Source organism: Betta splendens, chromosome 3 (assembly GCF_900634795.4).
Source record: "Betta splendens chromosome 3, fBetSpl5.4, whole genome shotgun sequence".
NCBI classification, from domain to species: domain Eukaryota; kingdom Metazoa; phylum Chordata; class Actinopteri; order Anabantiformes; family Osphronemidae; genus Betta; species Betta splendens.
Window position 1 is genome coordinate 3,033,845 of NC_040883.2, and position 16,245 is coordinate 3,050,089.

Here is a 16,245-nt window from a genome sequence, read left to right on the forward strand (position 1 = left end):
CCAGGAGCATTCCTAAACATACTTGTGGAGCGGTGCTTTGTATGCTCGGCCAGACGTCCTTGTGTCTGAGTACTGTCGGTGCAGGCTGTCATTACGGATCCCAGCGCTGGCCGCCGCACAGCGAGCCAGGCATTAGGATGGGCGGCAGGTGGGAGGCAGGTCCGGGGAAAGATCAATGTAATTTGCAAAGTGCCTTCCACACAATTTCGCTATTGGATTGTCTCCAGGAGCGCGAGCGGCAGCTACTCGAGGCGGAGTCACGACTCAACTTATCTTGAGAAAACTCTCGGCCTCTTTGTTGTTGGGAGGAAACGGACCCGCGTGCGTTCCTGCTGCTTCACGAGGCAGCGGTGGAAGCGCCCGGTCCCGTGACAGGACGCGCATCAGGGGTCGGACGGAGCCGTGAACCTGCGCTCACGTGTTTGATCCATTGTGAGCGATTGATTCTGACGGTTTCAGTTGCATGTGTTAAAAATGAATGGAGCCCTTTGATAATAAAACCATCAACAGACGTGTGGGTCGTCTCCCGCTGTTGAGCTGAAATCGATGGGACTCGGGTTCGTCCACATGACGCGAGGTGATGCTGTTAACTGCATCGTCGATGCTTCTCCCGCGTCTGTGAGCAGGCGGTCCTGCAGCAGCTCCACCTCATGTTTCCTGCAGCAGCTCCACCTCATGTTTCCTGCAGCAGCTCCACCTCATGTTTCCTGCAGCAGCTCCACCTCATGTTTCCTGCAGCAGCTCCACCTCATGTTTCAGCTCCTGCAGCAGCTCCACCTCATGTTTCCTGCAGCAGCTCCACCTCATGTTTCAGCTCCTGCAGCAGCTCCACCTCATGTTTCCTGCAGCAGCTCCACCTCATGTTTCAGCTCCTGCAGCAGCTCCACCTCATGTTTCCTGCAGCAGCTCCACCTCATGTTTCCTGCAGCAGCTCCACCTCATGTTTTAGCTTTTGCAGCAGCTCCACCTCATGTTTCCTGCAGCAGCTCCACCTCATGTTTCCTGCAGCAGCTCCACCTCATGTTTCCTGCAGCAGCTCCACCTCATGTTTCCTGCAGCAGCTCCACCTCATGTTTCCTGCAGCAGCTCCACCTCATGTTTCCTGCAGCAGCTCCACCTCATGTTTTAGCTCTTGCAGCAGCTCCACCTCATGTTTCCTGCAGCAGCTCCACCTCATGTTTCAGCTCCTGCAGCAGCTCCACCTCATGTTTCCTGCAGCAGCTCCACCTCATGTTTCCTGCAGCAGCTCCACCTCATGTTTCAGCTCCTGCAGCAGCTCCACCTCATGTTTTAGCTCTTGCAGCAGCTCCACCTCATGTTTTAGCTCTTGCAGCAGCTCCACCTCATGTTTCCTGCAGCAGTTCCACCTCATGTTTCCTGCAGCAGCTCCACCTCATGTTTCCTGCAGCAGCTCCACCTCATGTTTCAGCTCCTGCAGCAGCTCCACCTCATGTTTCCTGCAGCAGCTCCACCTCATGTTTTAGCTCTTGCAGCAGCTCCACCTCATGTTTCAGCTCCTGCAGCAGCTCCACCTCATGTTTCCTGCAGCAGCTCCACCTCATGTTTCCTGCAGCAGCTCCACCTCATGTTTCAGCTCTTGCAGCAGCTCCACCTCATGTTTCCTGCAGCAGTTCCACCTCATGTTTCCTGTAGCAGCTCCACCTCATGTTTCCTGCAGCAGCTCCACCTCATGTTTCCTGTAGCAGCTCCACCTCATGTTTCCTGCAGCAGCTCCACCTCATGTTTCAGCTCCTGCAGCAGCTCCACCTCATGTTTTAGCTCTTGCAGCAGCTCCACCTCATGTTTCAGCTCCTGCAGCAGCTCCACCTCATGTTTCCTGCAGCAGCTCCACCTCATGTTTCCTGCAGCAGCTCCACCTCATGTTTCAGCTCCTGCAGCAGCTCCACCTCATGTTTCCTGCAGCAGCTCCACCTCATGTTTCAGCTCCTGCAGCAGCTCCACCTCATGTTTTAGCTCTTGCAGCAGCTCCACCTCATGTTTCCTGCAGCAGTTCCACCTCATGTTTCCTGTAGCAGCTCCACCTCATGTTTCCTGCAGCAGCTCCACCTCATGTTTCCTGTAGCAGCTCCACCTCATGTTTCCTGCAGCAGCTCCACCTCATGTTTCCTGCAGCAGCTCCACCTCATGTTTCAGCTCCTGCAGCAGCTCCACCTCATGTTTCCTGCAGCAGCTCCACCTCATGTTTCCTGCAGCAGCTCCACCTCATGTTTTAGCTTTTGCAGCAGCTCCACCTCATGTTTCCTGCAGCAGCTCCACCTCATGTTTCCTGCAGCAGCTCCACCTCATGTTTCCTGCAGCAGCTCCACCTCATGTTTCAGCTCCTGCAGCAGCTCCACCTCATGTTTCCTGCAGCAGCTCCACCTCATGTTTCCTGCAGCAGCTCCACCTCATGTTTCCTGCAGCAGCTCCACCTCATGTTTTAGCTCTTGCAGCAGCTCCACCTCATGTTTCCTGCAGCAGCTCCACCTCATGTTTCAGCTCCTGCAGCAGCTCCACCTCATGTTTCCTGCAGCAGCTCCACCTCATGTTTCCTGCAGCAGCTCCACCTCATGTTTCAGCTCCTGCAGCAGCTCCACCTCATGTTTTAGCTCTTGCAGCAGCTCCACCTCATGTTTTAGCTCTTGCAGCAGCTCCACCTCATGTTTCCTGCAGCAGTTCCACCTCATGTTTCCTGCAGCAGCTCCACCTCATGTTTCCTGCAGCAGCTCCACCTCATGTTTCAGCTCCTGCAGCAGCTCCACCTCATGTTTCCTGCAGCAGCTCCACCTCATGTTTCAGCTCCTGCAGCAGCTCCACCTCATGTTTTAGCTCTTGCAGCAGCTCCACCTCATGTTTCCTGCAGCAGTTCCACTCATGTTCCTGTAGCAGCTCCACCTCATGTTTCCTGCAGCAGCTCCACCTCATGTTTCCTGTAGCAGCTCCACCTCATGTTTCCTGCAGCAGCTCCACCTCATGTTTCAGCTCCTGCAGCAGCTCCACCTCATGTTTTAGCTCTTGCAGCAGCTCCACCTCATGTTTCAGCTCCTGCAGCAGCTCCACCTCATGTTTCCTGCAGCAGCTCCACCTCATGTTTCCTGCAGCAGCTCCACCTCATGTTTCAGCTCCTGCAGCAGCTCCACCTCATGTTTCCTGCAGCAGCTCCACCTCATGTTTCAGCTCCTGCAGCAGCTCCACCTCATGTTTTAGCTCTTGCAGCAGCTCCACCTCATGTTTCCTGCAGCAGTTCCACCTCATGTTTCCTGTAGCAGCTCCACCTCATGTTTCCTGCAGCAGCTCCACCTCATGTTTCCTGTAGCAGCTCCACCTCATGTTTCCTGCAGCAGCTCCACCTCATGTTTCAGCTCCTGCAGCAGCTCCACCTCATGTTTTAGCTCTTGCAGCAGCTCCACCTCATGTTTCAGCTCCTGCAGCAGCTCCACCTCATGTTTCCTGCAGCAGCTCCACCTCATGTTTCAGCTCCTGCAGCAGCTCCACCTCATGTTTCCTGCAGCAGCTCCACCTCATGTTTCAGCTCCTGCAGCAGCTCCACCTCATGTTTCAGCTCTTGCAGCAGCTCCACCTCATGTTTCCTGCAGCAGCTCCACCTCATGTTTCAGCTCCTGCGGCAGCTCCACCTCATGTTTCAGCTCCTGCAGCAGCTCCACCTCCACCTCCGTTACAGAACGGACAGCAGTTGTTCGCTGCTGCTCCCACAGAAACAGATTAAAGCAGACCTTATGAAAATGAGCAGATGAACAGAGCACGTGAACGCTCACCCTGACGGGCCTCTGGTTTTTCCAGGTCAAGGACAGATCCGTCCGGGTCTCCCCTCTGTAGACGCTGGCTGGGTGTTTGCCTCAGACCTCCAGGGACACTACAGTCAGACTCTAAAATGAGGCTGTGCCGGGCACAATTGATGGCGGCTCCACAGATGGCCTAGTTTAGCTCCACAAACGGCATCTAAACACGCGGCAGCCACTCAGTGCCTGCACCAAACCTCATTTATTTCCCATTTTCTGTCAATCTCTCTCTTATTTTCACACTTGTCACACGGATGCTTTGGGAATAGTTCAACTAATCCAATTAAACTAAAATTATTTTCTGTTTGTTTTGCACTTTGATTTAAATTTGAAAAATTGTTCTGGCTGAAAAAAATAATGGCTTGTTACAAATATTAAACTTTGTGTGGGTTAATTAAAATAGAAGCTGATCTTTGAACAGTATGTTAATAGTCGCTCCTCGCGCCAAACCCAGTGATGCTGCTATACAGCCCTCATTTTAAAAAAGAGGTAATTAACAATGAAAGCAGCGTTAAATGTTGGGACATTCGCTGAGGCTTGAGCTGTGACGAGTTGTTCACATCCAGAGAGCTCTGACTTCGTGACCCCTGCAGGTGATCACAGACAGCATTTAGTTGTGTTTCCCAGGCTCGTTTTCCATCAGTTACTGCATTTGTTGGACATGAAACATGAAAAGCCCCAGCAGACTTCAAAGGTGGCTGTAAAATGAGCTGAGCAGAGGAAACGGCGCCGGGGCAAGAAATACAATAAAATATTGACAAGATTTCACAATGTAGATTGTTTGACAGTGTTTAGACGGTTTACCAGTGCAAACCGGGCTTTTGAGGCCCCAGGAAAAATCATAACTAGGAGGCAAGATGCACAAAGGGAAGCTGCAATTACGCTGTTGTCACAGATGTAAACACTCCAGTACTTTTATGTGATGCTAAGTTAGTATATTCAAAATGCAGGCTGTCTGTGGCCGAACACACAGGACTCTGGGATGAATGTTGACAGAGGATTTGTTGAGGAGATAGGACTCTGATGCTCATTTTAAGAATTTTCAGGATCTAAAGCGATGATTCAATACATTTTTTTTTAGAGTAGGAACTAAACACTGGATTCCTTGTATTCGCTTCTTACTCCACGATCTGGAGAGACAACGTTCCGAAGGAGAGCGAGAGAGAAAATCACGACTGGCAGCCTGTCATTAGGATTAGTGGTAAAATGTGGGGCATCCGTGTCGTACGGTCAACAGAGCAGAAAGAGCAGCAAAGTACAGGCTGTGTGTTCCTTAAGGTAGAATCCAATACAAGGAGAAGGATCAATTCAATGCTTTACGCAACACGTCAGTTCCTTCAATTTGGGGTTTTCAGAAAAATGCTAAAACAGCTCCACTGCTGTGCTGCACCGTCCCTGTTCCCCAGCTTCATCCCCCCAGGAGCTCCTGGCCTTTTCCTCTGCCCACGTTCCCCCTGCAGAAACCACATGCTTCCAGCTGTTGTTCTGGCACCAGCGCTGTGTTCTGGTTTGTTCCACGTTGTTTCTTTGCTTCATCACCTCGCCTCCTTTCCTCGCTCCCTCGCTGCCTCCTCCGACCCCTCGTCGAGAGCGACCCCTCGTCGTCAGCGACGGACTTCCTAAAAGCCAACTTGCTCCGGAGGTCCGAGTTCTAATTTGTCTGAGGAGCGACGGGTAAGAATTGAATCGTCAGCGTAAGTGTACAGTCCATATTCATTAAAAGCTGTCAGGGTGCAGATTAGGTAAAATGTCAGAGCGCCTCCAAATGAATGAGCTGTTATTCAGCTGCAGTAACGGTGGCGAGTGATCGAGCCTGGAGCCACAGAAAACAGCTTCTCAACATGTTTAATGACCAGCGACGCTGTCCGGCCTCCGCTGCTTTATTTGAGCACACGTACAGGGGAAACCGTCAGTAGCAGCGTCAGATTCCATGGTATCGGGCCGCGACCCGCTTCGGTCTCCAGGGAGCGAACAAGAGTGTGAATCGCCAGCGCATTAGCGGCTGAGTAATCGATAAGCAGCAGCACATGTTGAGGAAGCGCTGCCTGGTGTCACATCACTGCAGCCGCACTGAACCGGGTGCGCTGCGCTTTAAAACCTGAAGAAGACGTCTGGGCATCGATCCAGTCGGTGCGAGTGGCAGCGGGCGCACAATATGTGCAAAAGAAAGGAAAAAGTAACACAAACCACCAGAGATGAGGTGTTAAAATGTCCTGTCACTCATTCCTTCGACAGCAACAGTGTTTGAAGTTTCATAACTTCTTGTAGGTTTGTTCAATTATAGGATGCAGCGAGTGAGTATAAATCTATTAAGCGTCTTCCAAATGCGGTGAAACGCCGACCGTGTCATGGACCGAATTCGTTCCTCACGCTCGCGTCACACACAACGTGCCACCGAGAGCTCACTGATTTCAGGAAGGATCAGCCTCCCTCAGCTCGAAGGATGGAAGGATGGAAGGATGGAAGGATGGAAGGGAAGGAGAGGAACGATTCCTGCCAGTCCGTCGTGACTCACCTGTTTTCACGCTGCCTCTGTTTAATTAGCGCTGCCTTTGAGTCAAAGTGCAAAACTGCCAGCAGCTCTTCAGACCTGATGTCTGGGACCCATTGTTGTGTTGGCTCAGCTCCTGTTCGCCGTCGCGTGTTCTTTGGTGCGGCCTGAACTCAAACGCTGCCACTGAATTGCTCGTGGCCTTTTTGCGTTAAATGAGAGGCTTTTCATGCGACTGTAGATGAAGTTTGAAAGAAGCGATGAATCTCAGTGCAGTATATCAAGCGTGGCCCAACTCCATCGCGAGGTCGGCAGCTCTCTGGCCTTTGGGCCTCTCTACCTGACTCATCCATTAATCTCTCGCTTTAACAGACCTTTCTGCGACTGGCTGGTTATGCAAGCGCCCGTTTTCATCCTTTCAGAGTAAGAGCGCGTAGCACTAGTCCTGGAGTAGCTGCATTTTCTTTATGTTTCGGTGTCAAGTGCAATTTGCTTTTTACTGTTAAGCTGCAAGTTGAACTAAGAGGCACAAACCTTGCGGAGGATTGAAGCAGAGCCGCGTCGTCTTCACAGCTGAAGCACAGATGCTGATCTCATGTGCAGGATTCAGAAAACCTGCCATTGTCATTTATGTGCACATTAGTAGTCGAGGCGCTCGCGCTGCCAGAAGCAAGACTGGGAGGAAAAAGCCATGTGTCAGCAGAGCGTGTGGCAAAACTCCCAGATCTGAAGGAGGCCTCTTTAAAAAGACGTCAGTGGCTGCGTACAGTAGGCGACAGACTTAAAGCCATTCTGTGGTGAAAGTCTAGACGAAGGCGACGGAGCCCTGAGCATTTGGTTCATCCGTCCATTCAGTTCTGTTCCCCACGTGGCCGTGAACTGTGGAGGATTCTTCTATTTTTCCGTCTGAGGGACCGCTGGTCAGGGGTGTTTCCATGGAGGTACAGTGACGTGGATCAACTCTTTTCTGCTGGTTTTCTGCTGATGGGTGCAGGACTGAATGAATGGTGGGTTTGTTACATTTCAACCACCAAAGGTGAAGCACAAATGAATTAAAGTGCCCCACTGCTCATCATACAGTATATATCATACAGTAGATGAAGATCATCAAAGTAACGAACAAAAAAAACAGTAACTGGTTGTTTTCAGTCAGCAATTACCAAATTCACAATATGTGATTCTATCAAGAAGTCAGTTGTTTGTCCAGGATTTGATGGAAACAGTTCAATCTATTTGCCAAAACTCACTTCACACATCATTTCTAGAACTTCTGTTTTTAACAGTTGCAGGTTTAGGCAATGCTTGAACCCTCATTAAAACGTGTATTATTCATGCAGTAAAGTTGTTTCCTTCAAGCAGTAAACAGTAAAAACAACCGTGTTTCGTTAAGTCACAGCCCATAATTTCCTCACATGTAACGGCTACAGTGACCATGGAGCATGGTACATTATATGGAACCTTTGGGGAACGGCCTCCCTTGAGTTCTACGCACTAAGACTAATTGTAAACTATAAATGTGGCTTAGAATATAAACAGCTCAACTAAACTAAACTAAAAATAAGAGCTCATTGCAGCCGTGGGTACATACTGTACTGTGGTTCTCCACAGCCCTTGTGTAATTATGTTAAAGCACGTCCATCCCTTCACTGCTCCGTAGAAGGAGCAAAACACACAAAGGTCTTATTATCTGTATGTATTTCTTATTCTCTCCAACCTCAGCAGCCTCTGCGAAGTGTGAACTCTCTAATTTGGAGCTGGAGGGATCCATGTGACCCTCAGCGGGGTTCACACCATCTGATGAGCATTATTTTAGCACACGGCACCTCGCTGCCTTCGAGTAGTTAATTTGAGTCCGTGGAAATGAAGTGTCTGCTCCCTGTATTTACTGTAAGGTGCTTCTTCGTTAGCACCTAATAATTGTGACTAGGAGAACCAGCAAAGCTCAATCAGGGATAATAGCCATGCTTTTATCAATGGTTAATAATTAGAGATTCGCTGCTTAAAATTGCATCTTGTAGTCTTATAAATATTCAGCATTTTCTGCATTGTGACATCAAGTCTGTATTTAATGTTTCCCATGAACATGTCACATAAAGGATATTTCTCAGCTTAGAACAATGCTTTGCATAATATGGGACCAGCATAATGAGGTGATTCAATGGGCCATGATGCCAGCGACACCGCTCAGCACACAGCGAACAGTCCACACTACATCGTCTTCATAGCTGTAATGTGTGAAGACGAGTCCTCACATTCCACTTTTCATTATTCGCAGCTGAATAAATTGGCAAATTTAGAAATGTGACGCTGTTGATGGTTTATTAGGATTGAATTTACCATTTCTATGTTGAGCTGTAGTCCTTCACACTTAAAGTCAGCCTCAGTAACAACCAGACGTATGCCTGGTGTATTTACTGACTGACATGACGGTTTACCTGCTTTAAATGTGAAAAGTGAAGCGTTATCGGTGCCAACCTGAAAGTCAGCATCGTACAAACATAATAACTCACTACAGCAGATAATATTTTTATGGTTCTTTTAAAACCAGTAGAGGAGAGAATTAGTTTCATGCAGAACAACTGCCAATGAAAAGGAGAAAATCTGCTACAATCAACTCAATCCTGGCCTGAAACATTTCCAATTTGGACAATAGTGTCTTGATTTAATTGAGAGCATTGATTAGATAAAAAAAAACGTGCTAATCATAAAGATAGGAATTCAAAACACCATTTCAAGGATGAACCAATAAAGTGAGAGCTGTAATCATTTTGGACAGCACAAAAAACATCCAACCTGTCAAAATAAAAGCCAAAGTGGGGTAATTTTCCAAAACTTGAAAACTGAGTGGTTTCATAAAAACATCGTTTTATCATTTAGGGTTAATTTTCTGCCGTCTCGTCTGGAGGGGAGTTTTGAAACTTGCTTTCTAGATGTGTAAAACTCTCGCACATTATCAACCGTACGCTGGTGCTCGCTTTAAAACCACGGACGTAATGTTCCTCTCAGCCTAAACTGATTTAAATGTATGTTTTAATGTTCGACAGCGTCTGTCTGCAGCGTGAGAGCTCCGGCGTCGGTGATACAGCAGTACGTTGTCATTCCAGTCACACTGCTGTTTCCTCGTGTTTACCTCCGCCTGAAGAAAGCTGAGGCAGAAAGTGGGTCACGCTGCTATATTTGTCAAAGGGATCAAACCGCCAAACTTGCGGGGACAATGTCTGCCATCACGTCCAGGGGTGAGGGTTGTCACCGTGACCCGGTAATTGCCTCCCGCCTGCAGGTCCCGCGAACAATGCGCCGATCGGCCGCGGCGGCGCGCGCTCGCGCCTCATTCCGCTCGCAGCAGGTTGGCGGGAAAGAAAAGCGTCTCCGTTTCCTCCACTGTTCGAAAATCAAGGGAACTCTTTTGAAAATTGCAGCGATTGATAAGGTTGTAGCCCAGTTTCATACAGAATCCCCCACTTCATCTGGGATTTATTTAGCGATGTATTTCCAACTTTTACTTTTTTTTGCATGTACCTTTTGGGAACAGATCCGGTACGTCACAGTCAACGTGACTCCAACAGCGTCTGACGAGGTCGAGGTCGGTGCCAGGTTGCCAGGTTGGCGCTGCCCGCCGGTTTAGACGTAACTCAGACGGTGAGTGCAGAAATGGGTCCATCTCATCAGCCGTTTAATCAGGCATTAGATAAATTAGTTGAAGTTAGTTTAGAGGCTTCTCATGACGCCACATGCAGATTGTGCGCTATAGTGAACGAGCGTCAGATCCTCATCTAACAACTAGCGCACAAGCTCAGGGCTGCGCTGTGAGACTAAGCATCTCTCTAACGTTGCCTGGGTTACGGTATGCAAGACAACTGCGTGTTTGGACGACGGCCGGCGGCCTCACGCTGGAGCACGGGACAAATAAGCATTCTGATCAGTGTGAGCTGCATGCGTCAATACAAACTGCACAGAACCAGAGTCATTAAAGTTCTCGCTCAGGAAATGAAAGCCAGCTTCCTAATTACAGTTTGTGAATGACGCACCGAGGTGTCACCATAAACCCGTCTCATGACAGAGGTGTGCGACACCTAGAGTGAGACTCCGGATTAATTACTGATTTTTGCAGAGTTTAATTACAACCAGTAGATAATGTGCTGCTAATTTTTACTAAATAATTAACAAATTAAAAACAAACAAAAATAAATAGGAGTCAAACTTGCTTATTAATCATTTACAATGTCTTGATTAACAATATGATGACAGTAATGTGTGTGTGTTCATTTTGCAAGCTACTGCAGTACTAGTACTGCAGTACCAGTACTAGTACTAGTACTACAGTACTGCCCTTTGTTTTTCCCAGTGGTCCAGTACACCTAGATGGAAGTACCTCCCAGACAATGTGCATTAGTCAGGAACCGCTGTGTTTATATAATTGCGTTTATAACTTACACGCACACAGAAAATATGCGGCCAACTCCAGTCAGCGCTTTCCTTAAATGTTAAGGATTCCTCTGTTTCTGACCTGTGAACCATGTGAGGATTTCTGCGTATTCGCCATCATCTGTGTCCTGATCGTTTGACGCTCACGTCAAACAGGTGATAAAACGCTGTTTCCTTTCTGACCTGGCAACCAGGCCGCGCTGCCCGTGAACCACAGATCCATCATGTAAAGTAAAAGCGCCGCTGACTGTCACCTACTCGTATCTTATCGCTGACTAAGCGCCGCGTCGCCGCTCGCGCTGCTGATAGAACCGCTGTTCTGCTCCGAGCGCCGATAACCTTCGACCCGCGTTTCCCTCACGCGCGGCGGACGCGCTTCCTCGTGCTCGTGCTCACCGGGCGCCCGCTCGCTGGTTCCGTGGTAATAAGTGACCTCACCGTGCGACGACAGGATGATGGCGGGCACGTGCTGACAAGCAGCTGGACCGCAATCTGGAGAATGGGGCTAAATTATAGAGCTAATCCTGTTGAAGTCCACGCGGCTGCCATTTCCAATCACTTTCCGCCTCTCACGCCTGATTTCACTGTCTCTTCTCGCTCCGCTTCCGTTTCGTATTTGTCAACAAACGTGCAGTTTTAGCGGGGGTGCATTAGTCTGCGTGTGAATGACCGGGCCTCGTGACTCGTACTATTTATCTGAGGGACTCTTGTGTTCGGAGCCCATTCATCAGCGCCGATGCAGGAGAGTTGGTGCGAGGAATAAGCTGAACGAGGCTGTGCATTCACCAGCTGAGCCAGTAGTAGCTGCCCCGAGGGTCAGTATGAAACGAGCTGCCATTTATCTCCCTATTATCTATCAACCTATGACGGGCTTCATTTACTCTGTATGTGTAAGAGAAAATACCCCGTGTCCTACGTTTGCCTCAGTGGAAACAAATGCTAAGATATTTTTATAAATGTACAGATAGAGATAATAGTTACCCTATATTGGACGTGTTCACAAACGATGATTTCTTTCCTCAATAATAAGACACTAAAATCCACATGCATCTGCTGGGAGTCACTTCTGTGCCACAACTGGCCGATCCAGGAAATCAGAGGAAAGGATTCTGTCAGTGCTGCGTAAAAACATTCAGCCTCTTCCTTCGACGTGTGAATCTTATCTCAGCTTTTGAGATAAAAGCAAATCCTGAAACTGAGGAGACCTGAACGAACTCTAAATGCAGGTCTTTAACGATAATTGCGTTTTGGTGTAACTAGGCCTGAGTGACTCTTCACGTCTCCCAAACAACAGAGAAACTCCACAAATCCACGTTCTGTCTGGCGAAGACTTGGAGCAATAGATCCCAGAAGTGCAGCTCATCCAGGAAGTAAAAAACAGATGCTAAGAAATTGCCCAAAGAGCTGCAGGCCTCTCTGGCCTCATTGGAGGTGGGGTTATCACGGCTCCACTCCACTAAATTACGTTAGACACTCCACAGGAAAGATGCGGAAGAACACGAGGGCTTTTATCTGGACGACCCTCAGTTCTTCTGGGCTCAGGAGTCAAACGCTGATCTGAGCGCAGACAGCTGCCGCCTGAACGTGGACAGAAACACGCTGCTTTGGTCTAACGGAAGATCGGAAACGAGTTCAAATATAAACACGGAGAAAAATGAAGATTCAAATGAGCCACATCTGATATGTGTGTATATATATTTTACACAAGCAGGCTGTGTTTTTGTCAGGGCTGCTTCAGCTCTGCTGTGAAGAGAGAGGAGTGATTGTGACAATAGCAGTTCTCACAGCACATTGTTATTGTGTGGAGAGAAAAAAAGTCTAACATTTTGTTACTTCTGCCTTTGACTCCGAAAGAATAATTGTGCATGTTGAGACTCTTCTCAGACAAATACTCACAATAAACCCTTTCAGCAAAACAATGTAACAGAACCCAAAGGTGGAAAATGGAGATGGGTCGCATCGACTGGACAATGATTAGCACCTGTACTGCACCTGTAGATGAGGTCCAGAACCAGGTGTTCCCAAACATCCCTGAAGACGTTTGGCTCAAATGGAGGGACTGCTGGAGACTAGACCCACTCATCGTTCCAGCAGGTTCTGTGCTGATTCTGGATCTGTGCTTGACAGTCACGTTTAAAGCGGTGGAATGAGAGGACAGCGTGAGCCGGAGCTTTAACGCCTGCGCTGAGGCCGCTGCGCCTTCCTCCACTAAACCGTACAACCTGACAATGTACACAAATTAGAGGCGGGCGTGATTAATGCGCCTCAATAAGGACGCGCCCCCGAGGACAGATGAGTGGCGCTGCCTTGCTATAAATCCTAGGGATGCTCCGAGGCAAGACGGAGAGAAGTCAATTTAGGAGGCGGGAGATTGGAGGCAAGAGGTTCTTGATCACGTGTGTGCATTTATAGAAATTACGCCGTAGTGCGTTGACACGCTGAACAAAAGGCATTGTGATGAAAGCGGTGGTGTCTTTGAACCTCCTCTGCTCTAAGTGAGCATCCTTCCTCTCTGTTTCAGAGAATTCCTGCATCCTCCACTCGCCGACTTTTCTTTGAAAAGCCCCTTTCTCACCTCCAACGCTGGAGCGCCTGCGTTGTGACGGGGGTGCCGCGCACGTTGTTGGGAGACGTTCCCCTTCGGCTTCTCGCCCGTCGCGCGCTGGAGTCGCTTTCCGGAATAAACGCGACCGTCTGGCGGCATTTTGCGCCGCAGGGGCTGAAGGCGCGCGTCCAGGCGCCGTGAAATGATCCGCTGCGGAGCGAGGAACCCCCCGCGCCCGCGCCGTGGACCGTTCCGCCTCGTCCAGGCTGGGTGACAGCAGCGCACAGCGCCAGACGGACCAGAGTGGGTAGCGTGGAACGCAGCGGGGCGCACGGCTGAGGACTCTGTGCGGCGCAACTCCAACACAAATGGATATTTACGTGGCTTTGTTATACCTTTTCCTTTTTACCAAACCAGGTGAGTGAGCGGACCCCCGTGGTCTTTGAGGGCTTTGGTTTGTAGGCGACGCGATTCTGGCGTTTTTCGCGTCCTTCGCATCGCACGCTGCGCGCACGCGTGACGTGGGTTTCTTGGCGTCTCCGGACGCCAGCGCGTTGCTTTTTTTAATCGAGTTCACCCGAAAACGGCGAGGGTCCAGTTGAGCAGAAAGATATGAGGTCTGAAAGTGTGCGCACAGCGGAGACAGGTGATGTGCGTGATGCTTTTCTCTGCGCGGCGAAATAAAAAAAACTGCGTGACTTTTTCCCCGTTTCAATGCACATGAGCGGCGATCCTGTGTGTTTGTAAAGTGTTTTACTTTGAAGCATCCAATAACCTCCGCTTCTCTCCACCAGCTTCGGCTCTAGGATCAGATCCAGAATACCAGATCGACATCATCAACGAACTTGACCTGGCAAATGCCACCTATGGAATTACCCAAGTCGCGGGGCTCCACAACAGCAGCAAAGCCTTCCTGTTCCGAGGTAAAGCACACGCGCACAGATGCGTCCTCGTGCGTCGCCGCTCAAGTTCAGGGGCGTCTTTGTCTGGTCTCCCGTGGCTGTGCGCGTTCGAACGCACGCTCTTCGTTAACAGTTGCCACACGGAGACACACCTTTCATTGGACTCGGACGGAGCGCTGGGACTTGGTCCCGAGCAGCAGGTGCTGCACGCGCTCAGCTGCGTGTCTGTAGGACTCCTGCCTCACACCTACTGGTTTCTATCACACGCACCCTCGTTGTGTGATCCAACAAGTGGTTAATAATGTCAGAGGTGTTACATCGTCCAGACCCTGAAGGCCACACAGCCACCGGATTGGCTCCCTGCCCCATAATCACATACATCTGTCAAAGCCACGCGTTGTAATGAAGATAAGTGCAGGAGCTGCCGACATTGCGTTAACCCCGTGGAGACGCACATGTGTCACGCGTGTCAGGAGATAAGTCTGCTGTGGCCGTTGCTCCTCTGCCTTTGTAGAGGAGCCTCATACGGCACAGCGGTGCCGTCTCGAAGAGAGAGAGAGAGAGAGTAAAGTCTGCTTGATGTGGAGCACAGAGGAAGTTGGACCTTTAAACGCACAGAGTGGATCATCTTTGGTGTCTCTTAAAAAAACAGGTTTAATCAGAACCAAATTCCTGCAGCACAAAAACAAAAAAAACTGTATCTCTTTTTGTTGTATAAATATTCAAATGTTGTATAAATATTCAAATTCAAAGATATTGGCACAAACATAGTAACTTGAATCCAAAATGTGTGTGTGTGTCTGTGCGTGTGTGTGTGTCTCTGCGCGCTTGTGTGTGTGTGTGTGTGTGTGTGTCTGCGCGCTTGTGTGTGTGTGTGTGTGTGTGTGTGTGTGTGTGTGTGTGTGTGTGTGTGTGTGTGTGTGTGTGTGTGTGTGTGTGTGTGTGTTCTGGACTGCTGGGGTTCTGACCCTGGGTGAGTAAAGCCAGGGCTGACTGGCTCTGCTGTGGTGGAGCTGTCCAACATTTGAGCTGAGGGACATTCATTCAGCCTAACTTTACAAACACACACACACACACACACACACACACACACTCTTCAAAGCGGTTCTGGGCATCCAGGGTGCAGCAGCCAGATAGCGTGGCGAGCGGGAGGCTAATCCACTGGGGGAACTGGACCTGTGAGCGTTGGCAGGGACGCTGGTGTTGTGACCTATTTAACACCTCCCGCCCCTCGTGCTGCGTTCACGGTCCAGATGGCTGCACACGACAACTGTGGTCGCAGCAAATCATAGGTTCTTTCAAAAAGAAGTTGAACTAGAGTAGATTACAGCGACAAGCAGCCGGTGATTATCTGTCTAGTTGATGCCGTGCTGGTTTGGCTGCTGCTGATTGGGTCAGTGATTATTCAAGATGTTTTGCATAAGGTGTGTGCAATCAGGTGGTGCACTAAACTCAATATTATATTTCATCAGTTTGATTGCATAAAGTGTGGAGGGATATTGTTGAAAATGCTAGAAAAAAGGGGGCGATGTTGCCTTGAGTTTCACAGAGCGACGGCTCTGCAGCGTCGCTGGGAGGACACTGGGACCAGTGCCTCCAGTCCCCACTTAGCCAGTGAGCTAGAGACATGGTTTACATCGGGAAATAGATTAAAGTGTGTCTTCTACGTTTCAGCAGGAAAATGCATGAGTGCACTTAATGAGCGGCATGAATGCTGCCTCCACTAAAAGGTCCCTATCTGGATGTGTGATCCGACCTTGTGATAAAAAAGAGAAATGCTAATAATCCCCCACTGCGCGTGGATGTGTTGGAACAAAGCCCAGCTAATTGCTTTTTGCACGTTTGTTGTAGCTGGTAGGTTTTTACATCGCAGGATCTTCGGCGGCGCATTTAATAAAGTTTGTGGCGTCGAGGCCTGACCCAGTTTCTCATCCTACATTGGAACCCAGATTATCAGCCTCATTACTCGGACCCCCCTCGGCCCCTGCATTGATTTTGATTGGTCTTGGTGTTCTCCGCTGGGCCGTCAGACTGGTCCGCACACCTCACACTTCAAGCCGATCCGATTCCTCCCTAGAATCA

The 16,245-nt window shown here is 49.4% G+C and overlaps 1 protein-coding gene across 2 annotated transcripts in view; it reads left to right on the top strand.

Annotated features, from left to right (window-relative positions):
* Positions 1-13,175: 13,175 nt before the first annotated feature.
* Positions 13,176-16,245, top strand: part of LOC114851766 (protein kinase C-binding protein NELL1-like) — a 126,816-nt gene continuing 123,746 nt past the window's right edge. The window contains exons 1-2 of one of the 2 annotated variants that reach the window (XM_029143450.3): positions 13,176-13,678; positions 14,056-14,184. In XM_029143450.3, coding sequence (XP_028999283.1) covers positions 13,630-13,678; positions 14,056-14,184 — 178 coding nt within the window. In that variant the 5' untranslated portion in view covers positions 13,176-13,629. The remainder of the gene's footprint in view (positions 13,679-14,055; positions 14,185-16,245) is intronic. The other variant, XM_029143449.3, reaches the window with a different exon arrangement.